This window comes from Spea bombifrons, chromosome 7, assembly GCF_027358695.1.
Source record: "Spea bombifrons isolate aSpeBom1 chromosome 7, aSpeBom1.2.pri, whole genome shotgun sequence".
Classification (NCBI taxonomy): Eukaryota; Metazoa; Chordata; class Amphibia; order Anura; family Pelobatidae; genus Spea; species Spea bombifrons.
The window spans coordinates 23,446,223-23,463,617 of NC_071093.1; the positions used below are offsets into that span (position 1 = coordinate 23,446,223).

General features: G+C 41.7%; 1 protein-coding gene and 1 long non-coding RNA gene across 6 annotated transcripts in view; both read right to left on the reverse strand.

The window, feature by feature from the left end:
- The window catches only part of NPRL3 (NPR3 like, GATOR1 complex subunit), a 177,692-nt gene that overhangs the window by 83,311 nt on the left and 76,986 nt on the right, over positions 1-17,395 (reverse strand). For all 5 annotated transcript variants that reach the window (XM_053472102.1, XM_053472101.1, XM_053472104.1 and 2 more), the window contains one exon: positions 14,637-14,715. In XM_053472102.1, coding sequence (XP_053328077.1) covers positions 14,637-14,715 — 79 coding nt within the window. The remainder of the gene's footprint in view (positions 1-14,636; positions 14,716-17,395) is intronic.
- Positions 16,505-17,049, reverse strand: LOC128502356 (uncharacterized). Its single transcript, XR_008355101.1, has 2 exons — positions 16,981-17,049; positions 16,505-16,597 (listed from the first exon to the last, which is right to left on the reverse strand). It is a non-coding gene; the product is annotated as an uncharacterized LOC128502356 (long non-coding RNA).

Sequence of the window (17,395 nt, forward strand, 5' to 3'; positions counted from 1 at the left end):
ATAGTATGCTTAGCCCACCACTACGCCAAAGTACTCCAATATACGGTGGGTCCTAACGCTAAACTCTGCCTACTGAACTAAAGTTGAAACTAAACACTGAATCTATACACAGAACAGAGAGGCATACCTATAGACTGCGACAAATGTAACAAACGGGTGGGCCACACCTTATAAAGGAAACAGGAGCTGAAGCAAAAAGCAGAACTGGAATCAAGGAAACAGAAGTACAGAACAGATCACAAGGAAATCCAGGAGGGGCGGAGCTAGCACTCAAGGAAGATGGCCGCTTAATCTCCTAGCTCTGCTTGGTGTCCGTGTTTATTTCCGCAAAATTCGCTTTCCACTTGACAATGGGGAAGAATAACCGAGCGGGGAATACCCCCAGACCGGCGGGATCGCGGGACAGACCCTCCACTCAGTCTGTCCGGTCGTTTTTCCACGGTCATCATGATCAAGACTCGCGGGACTCTGAGGCAAAAATGGCGCCTTCGCCGGCCAGTCAAGCCAGCTAGTGTCCCGACGAGGGCCACCCGGAGTCGGAGTCCGGTTTCCCTCCCCCATCAACCGCAGCAACATTGTGGCAGGATGCTCTTCGATCACTCCCAACGAAAGCGGACTTGGTAACCGTGATTGACTCTTCCTTAGACCAGGCCCTCCGGGCGTACGCGCCGACCTCGTGGCCATCAAAGATGATCTAAAGCAGATTGGGGCCTGCGTCCAGACGCTGGAGAATGGTCACTCTGCAGCAAGTGAGAGGATTGACTCCATATCCTCCACTTTACGCACACATACAGACTCTTTCCACTCACTGCGCCAACAACTGGAAGACCTCGATAACCGGGGTAGGAGAAACAACTTCCGCGTGCGGGGCCTACCTGAGTCGATCCCCGGAGAGAAGCTTCGTTTGACGCTCCAGTCTCTCTTCAACTCGCTACTTGCCTTACCTGCCTACTCTCCCATCCAGTTCGACCGGGCACATCACGCTCTCCGACCGAGGAGCTCCCCATCCTCTCCCCCAAGGATGTGGTGTCTTGCCTTCATGAATACACCGTCAAAGATGCGATTCTGAAGGCCTGTCGCTCCGTTGGCACAGTGGATTATGAAGGGGACCTCTCCCTGATCACCTTACAGAAACGCAGGGCACTACGGCCTGTTACATCTGCGCTGTGGGAGGCTGGCATCCCCTATCAATGGGGATTTCTTCACTTTACGGCAACCAGGCGAGCTGAAATTCTTCTCGGAAGAACCGAGTTTACCCTACATTGATGTTCCTGACTGGGAAGCAGCTCCTCCACCTCTGCAGCCTCTCACTCTCACTCATCTGGCTACCTCTTGGATACCGCACACCAACCGTAGGAAGAGGCCCTGTAGCCTCCTCCACCAGCAAACTGGACTAAACTCCTTCCCGTTTACCTGGCTGGCTTCCTTTTTCCTTATCCAGGGGGCCACACACCGCCGGTCCATTTCTGGATCGCCCATGCCTGGGTACTTGCCATTGCCTGTCGATGACTTTGATACTCCGCCGCCTCTCTGCGGCGGGTCTTCTGCGGATCGGCTGGCAGATACTTGGGACTTCGGCTGGGTATATCGTTTTGTTTTTCTTTATGGTTTATGTTTTGGGGCGCTAACTGTTCCTCCTGTGGCTGCCTAGTCACTTACCGGGTCACGTTTTTTTTTTTTTTGCACCACACAAATATACCTCTCTGTTAGTTTCATTGCCCTCTGAACATGTTACTTTATGTCATCATATACTTGATTTAGCTGTGGGACTTTTTATTTTCCCGTTACCACTATAACTTTTATTTTATGACACGACCTATAGGTAGGATGTTTGGGATGTATTAGCTGCACTCTGATGTGTGACTCAGACTGCCCTACAACTCCCCCGCACACCTTAGTCGTGCCACTTTCACGTACATGCCCCTTACTCAAAAAAAAAATCCAGGAATGGATCACAGCAAAGGGGAAACTCTAGCAAGATGGGGGGGGGACAAGAGAGAAGCAGCTCCGCAGCCTAAATGGAGCCTGACAAAACCTGTGGAAAATACCAGCATTTGAAATTCCCTTGGGTGTATATTTTTCAAATACCGTATTTACTCGATTATAAGACAAGGTTTTTTTCAGAGCAAATGTTCTGAAAAATACCCCTCGTCTTATAATCGGGGGTCGTCTTATAATCAGACCTCAAATAGGTCTGCCTATGAGATGCCTAAGATCCAGATCCCCCGCAGCTGCAGGGGACCTGGATCCTCCTGTCTCCCCCCCCGCCCCACTTACCGGTACTTCTGAGTCCCCGGTGTGTAGCTGGGGCAGCGTGTAGATGTCTACACGATTCGCGTAGACAACTTCCGCTACAGCAGGAAGGACTTACCGATGCTTCTGACTTCCCTGTCATGTAGCCGGGGCAGCGTGTAGATCCCACGCACTTACGCTGCAGCCGGAAGGAGGCGTGGCTAGCAGCGGGGGTTGTCTGCGTCCATCACTCAGACCTTCCCAGATCCGCTCAGATCCGAGTTCAACGCACTGGTGCCGCAATTCTCTCTGACAGCCGGTGAAGGTCTGCGCGATGGACACAGACAACCCCTGCTGCTAGCCACACCTCCTTCCGGCTGCAGCGTAAGTGCGTGGGATCTACACGCTGCCCCGGCTACATGACAGGGAAGTCAGAAGCATCGGTAAGTTGGGGGGGGTGGGGGTGTGTTAAATGGGGGGCATAAGGCATTTCTGGAGGAAGAGTGCTCTGTGAAATGCCTTTTAACCCCCTTAATGCCACTCTGCCTCCAGAAATGGCTATTTAACCCCTTAATGACAATTGCCGGTTCTGGCACGGAAAAACAAGTCAATTATGACAAATAACGATCTACGTCCGCTTTCTGCACCCAAACGGCGTTGCTGTAATGCCTCGACCTCGAGGCATTCAGCAACGCCACGATCGGCACCACAACCGCCATACATTGTATGGTGGCGGACACCCGTTTTAAAAGCGTTTAGGAGGCGATCAACCATCACCTCCTAAACTGAAATGGTGTCGCTGGAATGCCTCGATCAGGAGGCATCCAGCGACACCAAACACTTACCTTTGGATGGACTGTGACCGCTCCGGAGAGCGGTCACAGCCGCAGCTGCCGGTGATCTTCGCCATCCGCAAGATGGCGGCGGCCCGGGAAAAAAAAACAATAAAGGTGAAAAAGTTCGTTAGACGGTCTCCAGACCCTCTAGAGAACTCTGGCTCCACTTGCAGGTTGAATACAGGTACTGCATTCAACCATGCAAGTCAATGGAGCCCAGCTTTCTAATCACAGTGTGATTAGTAAAAATAAATTAAAAAATAAAATAAAATTAATAATAATTAGAAAAAAATAGTAAAAAAAAAAAACAGTAAAATGTAAAAATAATTTCCCACTGATGTCACTATCAGGGGAACCTTCAAGTTGAAAAAAAAAATGTAAATTTTTTTTTCAAAAAGGCAAAAAAAAATAAAATATATATATATATAAAAAATATATTTTTGTGAGCAAGTCCTAAAATTAGCACATTAGCTTAAAACAATTATCGCATGGAAAGAGTTAAAATGCTGGCATATTAAATGCCCATGGGGTGTCTACTTTTAAAAAATGTATGATTTGATGGGGTAAATTGAATTGGCCGGGTTCAACAATGTCCCAATTAACACGGAGGGGGAGGATGGCCACACATCTAATTTCCAATTAGAAAAATGCACACGTACCAAATGTGGCCTTTTAGTTCCCCCCAAAAATATCACTGTACTCAGGAGATGTTGCTGAACACATATTGGGGTGTTGTGTGACAGCGGCATATACCAGGAGCTGTAAATTCATACATAACATAGGTGTGTGGGGGAAAAATACACACAAAAGAATACTACTGCAAACTTTGAAAAAATTCTGGTGGTAAAATGTGTGCATGCAAAGAGTTAAAATACCAGCATTTAAAATACCCTGGTGTGTCTAGTTTTCAAAAATATATGGTTTTGTTGGGCACACTGAAATGGCCCGGCTCAAAGATGTACCAAATAGGGCATGGGCAGTGGATCCCCAAATGCCAAAAGTTCAACACTGAAAAATGTGCATGTCCCAAATGTGGCCCTTTTGCCCCCAAACAGCCAGGCAAAAGCATTCATGTGAGGTATCGCTGTACTCAGGAGATGTTGCCGAACACATATTGGGGTGTTTTGTGATAGTGAAATACATGAGAACCTTTTAATTCATACCTGAAGTAAAATGTGTGTGACAAAACAAATGCAAAAAAAATGACTACCACAAAGTTTGACAAAGACTGGTGGTAGATATGGTGCATGGAAAGAGTTAAAATACTAGCATTTGAAATACCCTGGGGTGTATAGTTTTCAAAAATATATGGCTTTATTGGGCATACTGAAATGGCCCGGCTCAAAGATGTACCAAATAGGGCATGGGCAGTTGATCGCCAAACGCCAAAGTTCAACATTGAAAATGCGCATGCCCCAAATGTGGCCCTTTTGCCCCAAACAGCCAGGCAAAATCATTCATGTGAGGTATCGCTGTACTCAGGAGATGTTGCTAAACACATATTTGTTTTATGATAGTGACATATACCAGAACCTGTTTATTCATACCTGAAGTAAAATATGTGTGAAAAAACAAATGCAAAAAAAATTACTACCATAAAGTTTGACAAAGGCTGATGGTAGAATTAGTGCTTGGAAAGGGTTAAAATACTAGCATTTGGAATACCCTGGGCTGTCTAGTTTTTTAAAAATATATGACTTGATGGGGTAAATTGCATTGGCCGGCTTCAAAGATACCCGAAATGGCACATGGGGGGAAGAATTACCAGATTTGGAAAAGATGGCTTTGAAATAGCAAAACGCTACCTGTACTTATTGCCCCATAATGTGTAGAAAAAAGCAAAAAAACATAAAAACATTGAATATTTCTAAACTCAGGACAAATAGTAGAATCTATTTAGCAGTTTTTTTCATTATCTTTTATAGATGAGTAAAAGATTTTTCAAATAAAAGTTAGAAACAGTCATTTTTTTCTACATTTTTCACCATATTTTATACTTTTTTTAATAGTAAATAATATGATACAATCAAAACAATGTCATCTTTGTATTCTTCTTGTCCTGAAAAAAACAATATATAATGTGTGTGGGTTCAGTAAACGGGAAAGAAGAAAATTACAGCTAAACACGAGCAGCGCAGAAATGTTAAAACGGCCATTGTCACGAAGGGTACAAAAAGTAAAATCAGCCTTTGTCACGAAGGGGTTAACCCTCTATACGCCACTCTGCCTCCTGAATGCCTTAAACCTCCCTATATGCCACTCTTCCGCATACTATGCCTTTTAACCCTCTAAATGCCAGAGTGGCATATAGGGGTATAAGGCATTTCATGGGACACAGTGGCATATAGGGTTAAAAGGCATATCATGGGCACAGTGGCATTTAGAGGGTTAAAAGGCATATCATGGGGCACAGTGGCATATAGGGGGTATAAGGCATTTTTGGGGCAGATGTTCATAACTGGGGTGCAGGTTGGAAAATAGAAGGAAATAAAACCAAAATATTTTTCTCAATCATAGCTTTTATAAAAAAAAAATAGTTTACATGAATTAACATTTACTGGTAAAACTTTTTTCCTATAGTGTCGTCTTATATTAAGGCTTTTTCTTTTTTTCCTAAATTAATATTCAGATTTGGGGGGTCGTCTTATAATCAGGGTCGTCTTTTAATCGAGCAAATACAGTGTGTGTGTGTGTTTATAAGGTTGAAAAAAGACCTAAGTCCATCAAGTTCAACCCTTCTACCTATCCTTCCTAGTCTTGATCCAAAAGAAGGCAAAAAAACCTTAATTAAGCTACTTCGAATTCTGCCATCAGGGGAAAAAATCCTTCTTGACTCCAAGAGGCAATCGGATTTCTCCTTGGATCAAGAAGCTCTAAAATATTAATGTTATTCTATTTATAGCCCTGTATGTGTAAAAAAATATCCAGACCCCTATTGGAGGCATCTAGTTTATTTGACAACACCACCTCCGTTGGCGGTGAATTCCATACCGTAAAGAATCCTTGCCGTAAAGAATCCCTTCCTTTGTCGTCTATGAAACCTGCGCTCTTCCAGTCTCAGAGGGTGACCTTTTCAGTCTCTTTTCATAACTAGTATCTCTCTATCCCCTTATTCATTTTGTAGCCCTCCTTTGCACTTTTTCTAATTCCATAATGTCCTTTTTAAGGACTGGTGCCCAGAATTGTACCGTGCATTCTTACCAATGACCTGTAAAGAAGCAAGATAATATCCTCCTCCCTTGAATCAATACCTTTTTTATGCATGCCAAAACCTTATTGGCCTTCGCAGCTGCTATCTGGCATTGCGCACGGTTGTCAAATCTGTTGTCAACCGTTATTCCTAAATCTTTCTCATTGGTAGTTTCCCCCAAGGATATTCCATTTAAAGAATAGGTTGCATTTTTATAATTTTTACCATAATGCATAACTTTGCATTTCTCTATATTGAACCTCATCTGCCACTTGCACGCCCAGTTCCCAACTCTGTCCAAATCTTCCTGCAAAGAAGAAACATCAAGATTAGTCTGAATTACTCTGCCTAATTTTGTGTAATCAGCAAAAACTGTGACGTGGCTCTCAATGCAGCTTGGGAGATCATTTATAAAGAAATTAAAAAGAAGAGGACCGAAGACAGACCCCTGAGGCACTCCACTTAATACCTGCATACAGGCTGGAAACATCTATTCACAACAACCCTCTGCATTCTATCTTTTAGCCAATTTCTGATCCACATACAGACATTTGCCACTAAGCCTATTTCTGTTAATTTATAGAGTAGCCTTTTATGTGGAACTGTATCAAATGCCTTAGCAAAGTCCAAATAAATCAACATCTACAGCCACACCCAGGTCTATTTTTTACTAACTTCTTAATAGAATGCTAATAGGTTTGACAAGACCAGTCTTTCACAAATCCATGTTGACTTTTACTAATTGGATTATGGATCAAGATATGATCTTGAATGTATACCTTTCGCAACCCCTCAAATAATAACCCCACTACCGATGTTAAGCTTACTGGCCTGTAATTGCCCGGTTGAGATTTTGATCCCTTTTTAAATATGGGCACAACATCTGCCTTGCGCCAATCTAATGGAACTATGCCTGAGCTGAAAGAATCCCTAAAGATTAGTAATAAAGGTTGGGCCAGAATCAGGCATAGTTCCTTCAGTACCCCTGGGTGCATACCATCCGGTCCAGGGGCCTTCTCTACCTTAACCAGGTGCTCAGTCATTGGTTCTTCCTTGGTATAAACAGAAGGCAAAAAAGCATTTAAGATGTCGGCTTTCTCTCTGTCCTCACTAACCAAATTTCCAGTTTCAGATAATAAAGGACCAACATTCTCTACCTCCATTTACATACTTAAAAAAATTATTGGGATTGGCTTTACTTGGCAATAAATTTCTCATTTTCTAGTTTAGCCATTTTAATCTCCTTTTTGCAGGCTTTATATATATATATATATATAGATATATATATATATAGATATATATATATATAGATATATATATAGATATATATATATATATAGATATATATATAGATATATATATAGATATATATATATATAGATATATATATATATAGATATATATATAGATATATATATAGATATATATATATATAGATATATATATAGATATATATATATATAGATATATATATAGATATATATATAGATATATATATATATAGATATATATATAGATATATATATAGATATATATATATATAGATATATATATAGATATATATATAGATATATATATATATATAGATATATATATAGATATATATATATATATAGATATATATATAGATATATATATATATATAGATATATATATAGATATATATATATATATAGATATATATATAGATATATATATATATATAGATATATATATATATAGATATATATATATATATAGATATATATATATATAGATATATATATATATAGATATATATATATATATAGATATATATATATAGATATATATATATATATATATATATATATAGATATATATATATATAGATATATATATATAGATATATATATATATAGATATATATATATATAGATATATATATATAGATATATATAGATATATATATATAGATATATATATATAGATATATATATATATAGATCTATATATATATATATATATATAGATCTATATATATATATATATATATATATATAGATCTATATATATATATATATATATATATAGATCTATATATATATATATATATAGATCTATATATATATATATATATATATATATATATAGATCTATATATATATATATATATATATATAGATCTATATATATATATATATATATATATATATATAGATCTATATATATATATATATATATATATATATATATATCTATAGATCTATATATATATATATATATATATATATATATATATAGATATATATATAGATATATATATATATATATATATATATAGATCTATATATATATATATATATATATAGAGATCTATATATATATATATATATATATATATATATAGATCTATATATATATCTATCTATATATATATATATATATTTATTATTTATATTAATATTGTTATTGATTTTTTTTTTGGTGTGTTACTTACTTTTAATAAAAGTAGGGTTTTTTTGTTTTTAAAGGTTGGGAGTGTTATTTTCGGTTTCGGCCAAGTGAATGCTGAATTTTCGGGAAAGAATTTTCATTTTGGTGCATCCCTACTATATACTAAGTCAGACATTGAAGTGGTAGGCCTACACCACATCAATGCTGAACTTAGTATATAGTGATAGGGGTTATGCTGCATTATTGTCAATGTCTGGCTAAATGTATAGTGATGGGGATTATGGTGTACCACCGTCAGTGCGTGCCTCTGTATATATTGATAGGTGTTATGCTGTACCACTGTCAGTGCGTGTCTCAGTATATAGTGATAGGTGTTACGCTGTACCCCTATCAAGGTTTGCCTCAGTATATAATGATAGCAGTTATGCTGTACCACCATCAATGTCTGCCTCAGTATATTGTGATAGGTGTTATGCTGTACCCCCATCAATGTCTGCCTCAATATATAATGATAACAGTTATGCTGTACCCCTGTCAATGATTTAGAGTGACTATACTTTTTTCACATGGGTGATTTAGGTTTTAATTAGCTATTTACCTTCAATAAATGAAATGCACTATCTTAACTAAGGGAGGGCGGTCCGCCCTGGGTGCCACTTGTCAGAGAGGTGCACGGTGGGCCGGCCAAGCAGATGACTATGCGGCCCAATGGCCCCCTAAAGCAGGCCCATAGCTTTTCCCGTCCAGGGAAAACTGTTTCCTCACACAGTGTGTGGGTACCACAGTGGTAAGCTACGGGCCTGCGTTGGGGCCGCATAGAGGTAAGGGAGTGTGGGGGAGAGTGACTGGGTGAGTGGGTGTTTAGGGGCAAAAATGGAACAGGCAGGCTGTTTGGGGGAGGGCAGAGGTGGCACAGGCAGATTGTCTGGAGGGGCAGATGTGGCATAGGCAGGTTGCTAAAAGGACAGAGGTGGCACAGGCAGGCTGTTTCAGGGGAGAGGTGACACAGGCTGGCTTTTTCAGAGGTAGAGGCAGGCTGTTTCAGGGGTAGCAGAGGCAGGCAGCTAAAGGGGCAGAGACCTACTAAAACAATGTCTGGCTAAGTGTATAGTGATAGGGTTATGCTGCATCAATGTCTGGCTCAGTGTACAGTGATAGGGGTTATGCTGCACTACCGTGAATATCTGGCTCAGTGTATAGTGAAAGGGGTTATGCTGCACTACCGTGAATATCTGGCTCAGTGTATAGTGATAGGGGTTATGCTGCACTAATCTTAATGTCTGTCTCAGTGTATAGTGATAAGGGTTATGCTGTACTAATGTTAAGGTTTTTCTCAGTGTATAGTGATAGGGGTTAAGCTGTTCTATTCTGTTTTCCCCCAGTTGACATTTTATTTATTTGTGAAATATTCTTGCCAACATTATTTTTTTGGAGTGGGATGCCACATACAGGATCCTGCCCTGATGAAATCATAATTTAAAAGCTGCATTTTGTGTTCACTTACACTGCATTTGTCTTATATTAACCCCTTTGTGACAAAATGTTGCTCCCTGTTTTAACATTTTTTGTGGAGTTGGTGTTTATTTTTTTCTTTCTCATTTATTGTACCCACACAAATTATATATTTGTTTTCAGGACAAGGGTTTTCTTTAGATATCATTATTTTTATTGTAACATATAACGTTGCCCATGAATATTTTGGTGTTGCTTAATGGCTCGATAACAAAACACTGCAGCAACATTAGCTGAGCGAAGAAAGTTATCATTGAAAACTAGCTGGATGATCTGAAACATTAAAAAGTAAAAAAGCTGAAGAAATTATGACTGGAGCAATTACTTTTTCATAGTGCTGTATATATGATTTACATATTTAATGCTTTATTATAAATTTTGGGCAGGGTGGAGGGAATTCCCTATAACGTAATGGTGAGTGAGCATAGTATATCGAAACAATGAGAACTATGAGTCGGTCATTATCATCAGTACATACGTGGGAATCAAACAAAGCTCAGTTCAGAACATACAGATCTCCAGGAATAACTACAGATACACATCTCAGAGGACAGGCAAGACACACAGGCTGTATAGCTTACAGGGCCCGTCTGGACAGAAAGGAAAACCATTGATACCAGGTCAACGTGTAACTCTCCCGTTGCGGCACAGAGAATGCAGAGAGATCCTCGAGTCTCCTAATCTCCCCTACCCGGTGCTCCCATTCCCTGATAGTTGGGGGACAGGTACTCTTCCAATGCAAGGGGATGAGGCTCTTGGCCGCATCGAGTAGATGGCGAACAACAGATTTTTTTGTACCTGGAGACAGGTGCGAGGTATGATGCAACAGCATAGCGAGAGCCTGAAAACGCGTAGGGGAGTCAGAAAGCTCCGAAATTATCCGGTCGACCTCCTTCCAAAACCCCCGTATCCCGGGGCAGTCAGATGTGAAAATGAAAATTCTCTCCCAGTCCGCGTCTGAAAGTCGTGTGTCGCAGATGGATTCCCAGGTCGCACAGAACGAGTGTCTCGAGGAATGCCCCTGCCAGAGGACGATCCCCGATGCACCAGCCTTCGAAGCTCGTCAATTCTCTATGCAAACTACGGTGATTCGGGAGCGTGGAAATGTAATGTACGATCTGGTGGTATGTGAAGCGCTCCAGCCAGGTAGGTATGGCCCTTAGCAGCACAGGTGTGCGACTTGATAATATTTATAGAAATCAGGCAACGCGAGTAAGCTGTGAGAATTTCTGTCCAGAGCTCTCATTGCCCCAAATGAAGCGAGTCACAATAGGACAGAGAGCGTCAAAAAAGTTGCGAGGGATTCGGATCGGGAGCGTCTGGAATAGGTAGATTCATTTTAACAACGTTCACCCGGCCAACCCAGGAAATATACAAGCGCATCCATCTTTTGAGGTCTGCCGACAGCGTCGACAGTAAAGGGGCGAAGTTTTCCCGGAATAGCCCATCAACAGTAGACGTCAGCCAAATTCCCAGATACTTCATCTTCTCACTGCACCATCGGAAGGGGAAACTAGAAGTAAGTGTCGGGACCTGCTGTGGGGGTATAGAGATGTTTAAAATCTCCGACTTTATCTTGAGGTTCGAAAGCTCGCCATAGGAGCGGAACTCTTCAAGAATGTTTAGTAGCGTGACCATGGGATTTTCTACCAGGAACAGGAGGTCGTCTGCGTAGGCAGCGACCTTGTGGTGCTCCCTATCGACCCGGAACCCCAGGATGTCAGGATTAGAGTGGATAGCCTCCAAAAAGGGCTCTAGAGACAGCGCAATCAGCATTGGGGACAGCCCTGCCTTGTGCCGTTCCCAATAGGTACCGGTGGCGGCAGAGCACCATTTACATGCACACGGGCCGTAGGCTCAGAGCCTCAATCCACGCCAACATGCAAGGGCCCAGTCCCTGATGTTTCAGCATAGTTTGTAGAAAAGTCCAATCCACCCTGTCGAACGGCTTTTTAGGCGTCGGTGGATAGGAGCAAAACCTGCCGGGCCCCCGTCTCCGCCCCGTGGATAATGTTTAAGAGTCTCCCTCCGAGGGACAAACACCGCTTGGTCCGAGTGGACCAGCTGGGGGAGAAACCGTGCTAAGCGTAACGCCAACGCTTTGGAAAAAGTTTCAAGTCAGCCTTCAACAAGGATATGAGTCAATAACTTTGAGGTAAGCAAAGGTCCTTGCCCTCCTTGTGTATGACCGTGATTGTCGCAGCCAGAGTCTGGGGAGGGAAGCGATGGCTCTCCAGAAGAGAGTTTACAGCGGTGAGCAGTCGTGTCAGTAGAAGCTCCGAGAAGGTTTTATAATATCCCAGAGGTAGGCCGTCCGGACACTTCCCTTTTTGCGTATCCCTCAGAGCTAGCGATAGCTCCTCTGCAGAGAGCGGCTCCTCAAGCAAGTCCGCCTGTAACCGAGTAAGTTTACGTCTAATGTGGCGTGTAAGATATTGGTGTATCCGTTCGCTTCTGGCATGCGGCACCGCCTGGGGCCCCCGCTGTTGCAGGTTATAGAGGGATGTGTAGTAAGTGTGGAATGCCTCCACTATCTTGGAAGGGAAGGGGGACACGACCCCAGCAGCCGTCCGTATTTTGTGGATGTGTGTGGCCTTTTTAAGGGGGTTAATCATTTTAGCCAACAGTTTGCCAAACTTGTTGCCGTGTTCTTGGAAGAATTTCTGAATATACAGGGAGGCCCTCCTAAAATCGGGAATTTAGTAAGTCACTGAGTTTACCCCTTAAATCCATTAGTTCGTTATAAGTCTCATCTGCCAGATTCAGTTTATGAGTGGCTTCTAGGTGCATGATTTGCGTAGTGAGCCTGTCAATCTCCCTATTACGAGCTTTTTTCCCGTTGCGCACCCTGTTGAACGAAGAATCCCCATATGACGCTCTTATGGGCTTCCCAGAGAACCGGAGGGGCCGTCTCCTGCGTATCGTTTTCACCAAACTACCTCTCCAGTTCCAAACTCGTTCGGGACACAAGAAAGGAGTCATTAAGTCTCCACGTCCACTCCCTAGGTCTGATCTGACCATATCATTGGAAGAATCGAGCAAGTCTGTAAGAGGTCAAGATGGGACTGGGAGAGGAAAATGTAGTCCAGACGGGAATAGTAGTTATGCGGCGAGGAGTAGAACGTGTAGTCGCAGTCTGTGGGGTGCAAAGAGCGCCAACAATTGACTAGATGTAGTCTCGCCAAGGAGCTGCGCATAGAGCGCAACTGACTCAGCGGTACACAGCTGGACCCCGAGGAGATGTCCGCACCGGGCATTCCCTTCCGGGCTGCGTCACTGCTTACATAACCCGGAAGTTCATCGGAGGACAGGATATCCCCTGTGAGCCCGATCGAATTTAATAGTTTTTTTGTGTTAGGATCATCGGACCGACCCAGGATCATGGAGAACAGCTTGTCCAAGAGGCGCTTGAGGTCCTCAGGGCGTTCACCTTCGGGCATGCCCCTCACTCGAATGTTGGAACGTCGGCCTCGGTTGTCCAGGTCCTCCAGGTGGTAAAACAGGTGAGTAAGTTGAGAGGTACAGGATCGTTGAAAGCAGTCGAGATTCTAGCATCTAGGCGCGAAATATCCTCTTGCAGGGCCGTGACTTTGGCGCGGACCGTTTGTTTCACCTCCGACACGAGGAGACTGAAGTCATCCTTGGTAGGTAAAGTGGAGAAGGCTCCGGAGAGCTACTCAGGTGCTGCTGTGACGAGGGCTCTGCCAAGGCCTTGGAACACACGGGAGACGGCGTCATGTTGGGTTCCTCCGGCTGTGAGTGTAGCAGGGCCGGAGTCTGGAAATATTCCCTCAGCGATGCCGTGCGAGCTTTGTCGCTGGTCCCCGGAGTGCCTGGCTTCGTTGGCACTTTTTTATTCCTGCCCATATCAGGTTTAGTAGGTGTTTATGACAAGTTTTAGGAGCGGGTGGCGCGGATCTCCCAAGTTAAGCGGCCATCTTCCTCACTAGGCTAACCATGCCCCCTTTTTAAAGGATTCTAATGCTTTTAACCTGTGATTCTGTCCGACTCCATTTCTTCTTTTACATTGGCCCAATTAACTTTGATTGAAAACTGGTACCTTTTTTTTAAGGAGTTAAAACAAGACTTAGATAGTGTTGTTTTTCATAACAATATTTGCAAATGTGGAATGCAGTGAAATGCTCAAAATAGGAGGGGTTATGTCTTTTCTCGATCACAATGTATGTCATGAAATTTAGTCATATTTATTAAACTAGAACAAAAAAATAGCAAATGCATGCTTTGAATGGAAATGTGATTTTAGTACTGTTTTTTTGGCCAAACCACATAAAATCACCTGCAATTTCAAGGCTTCCATTGGGTACTCTGGTATGTTACTTTGTCAAAATACATTACCTATTATATTATGAAATATATGATAACAGGGGAGGAATGAAGAAATAAATGGTGTCTGTAATAAAAAGTCACCGCAAAAGGTAAAACATTCGTACCTGTCATAAGTTTCTTTTAGGTCCTTTGCCAGTTTACATTTTGGCAAAATATGATGAAATGGCGACTGTGGACCACCATCTGTAATAAATATGTGAAAGATATAGCACCGGTTTTAGTTTATGGGAGAAGTTGTAAAATTTAAATATGGTAAGGAAAAAGTGATTTCATATACAATATATGTAAATAAAACACACAAACAAGCTTTAACTTTTCATAATAAAATCACAGTCCTCAGGAAGAACTAAACAACCAATAAAGGGCTACTACTTATCCAACTGTGCTAATGCAAGTGCAGCCTTTAGTTATTTCTCTGCAGCTACTGATGCTTTAAAGGGATACTTCAACCATCATGTATACATTAATGCAAATAATAGTTCAGAGGTCCCCTTAAATTTACCTTTGTCTCCCTTGCAAACACATGATCGGATTTAGCAGAAATTCTAGCTCTAACGCTGGCTCAGTGATCCCTGCCAAGGATTAGCTGCTGCAAACGGGGAGTTTAACCCCAGAATGGCAGTCAGATCTCTCCTTGGATCAAGAGGCAGTTTCCCCATAATTTTAAAATTATATCCCTGAATATTATGTTTTTGCAAGTATTCATCCAATTGTTGTTTAAATGTCTGTACAGAGATAGATAAAACTGTATCCTAACTGTAAAAAACCCATTCCTTTGCCTTAGACTAAATTTCTTCCAGTCCAAATGCGTGACCACGTGTCCTATGCAAAGTCTTATTTAATGGATTGTATTGGCCCCGAATATATTTACCGTATTTGCTCGATTATAAGACGAGGTTTTTTCCAGAGCAAATGCTCTGGAAAATAACCCTCATCTTATAATCGGGGTCATCTTATAATCAGAACTCAAATAGGTCTGCCTATGAGACTAAGATCCAGATCCCCCGCAGTGATGCAGGGGACCTGGATCCTCCTGTGTTATGCCCCCCCCCAATTTACTGGGGCTCTACACGCTGCCCGGATTAAGCACCGGGGACTCAGGAGGATCCAGGTCCTCTGCATCTGTGTTATGCCGTAAGCAACTTACCTGTGCTTCTGAGTCCCCGGTGCTTAGTCCGGGCAGTGTGTAGAGCTCTACGCGATTCGTGTAGACAACTTCCGCTCAGTTGTCTACGCAAATCGCGTAGAGCTCTACACGCTGCCCGGACTAAGCACTGGGGACTCAGAAGCACCAGTAAGTTTGGAGGAGGGAGGGGGAGGAAGTGTTAAATGGGGGGCATAAGGCATTTCTGGAGGCAGAGTGCTCTGTGAAATGCCTTTTAACCCCCTTAATGCCACTCTGACTCCAGAAATGCCTTTTAACCCTCTATACGCCACTCTGCCTCCTGAAATGCCTTATACCTCCCTATATGCCACTCTGCCCCATAATATGCCTTTTAACCCCCTAAATGCCAGAGTGGCATATAGGGGTATAAGACAGTTCTGGAGGCAGAGTGGTATATAGGGGGTCAAAAGGCATATCATGGGGCACAGTGGCATTTAGAGGGCTAAAAGGCATATCATGGGGCACAGTGGCATATATGGGGTATAAGGCATTTCTGGGGCAGAGTGGCAAGCCTGGGGGCAGATGTGCATAACTGGAAATAAAAACAAAATATTTTTCTCAATCGTAGCTTTTATTAACAAACAATTGTTCACATAGTTTACATGAATTAACATTTACTGGTAAAACTTTTTTCCTTAAGGGTCGTCTTATATTTTTCATAAATTAATATTCAGGTTTTGGGGGGTCGTCTTATAATTGAGCAAATACGGTATATAATGTTATGATATCCCCACGGAGGTGCCGTTTTTCTAAACTAAACAGATTTAAATTAATTCACTTTTCTTCATAACTAAAGTGTTCCATTCCTTTTATTAATTTTGTAGCCCACCTCTGCACCTTTTCCAGTGCTATAATATCCTTCTTTAGAATAGGTGCCCAAAATTGCACAGCATATTCAAGCTGTGGTCTTACCATTGATTTATAAAGGGGAAAAATTATATATTTTTATCCCACGAATTGATTCCCCTTTTTATACATGACAATACCTTACTGGCCTTAGCAACTGCTGACTGACATTGCACATTGTTTCCTAATTAGTTGTCTATAACGATTGCCAAATCCTTATCATTTGTTGTTATCCCTAATTCACTACCATTTAGGGTGTAAGTTGCTTGTGCATTCTGTACCCCGAAGTGCATAACTTTGCATTTATCTACATTAAATTTAATCTGCCATTTGTTAGCCCAGTCCCAAAGTCTATCTAAATCCCTCTGTGGCAAAGTAATATCCTGCTCACATTGTATTACTTTACAGAGTTTAGTGTCATCTGCAAACACAGAAACATAACTTTCAACGCCAATTGCAAGGTCATTTATGAATATGTTGAATAAAATTGGTCCCAGAACAGACCCTTGAGGAACACCACTTACCACTTTTGTCCAGCTTGAAGATTTACCATTTATAACAACTCTCTGTGTTAACGCCCTCCCTTCCATAGTCCTTAATATGACGGCGCTATATTATTATTATACTTTATTTATAAAGCGCCAACAGATTCCGCAGCGCTGTACAAGGTAAAAATTTTACAGATAACGACAAGTACAAAATGACAAGCAATTGACATACAGATACAAGAGGAATGGAGGGCCCTGTTCCCGCAGGAACTTACATTCTAGGTGGATAAGGGGTGAGAAACAGGAGGTGAGGACTGCGTGGTGGTGAATGATGTTAATGTAGGGGGAGTTTATGTCAGTGGTA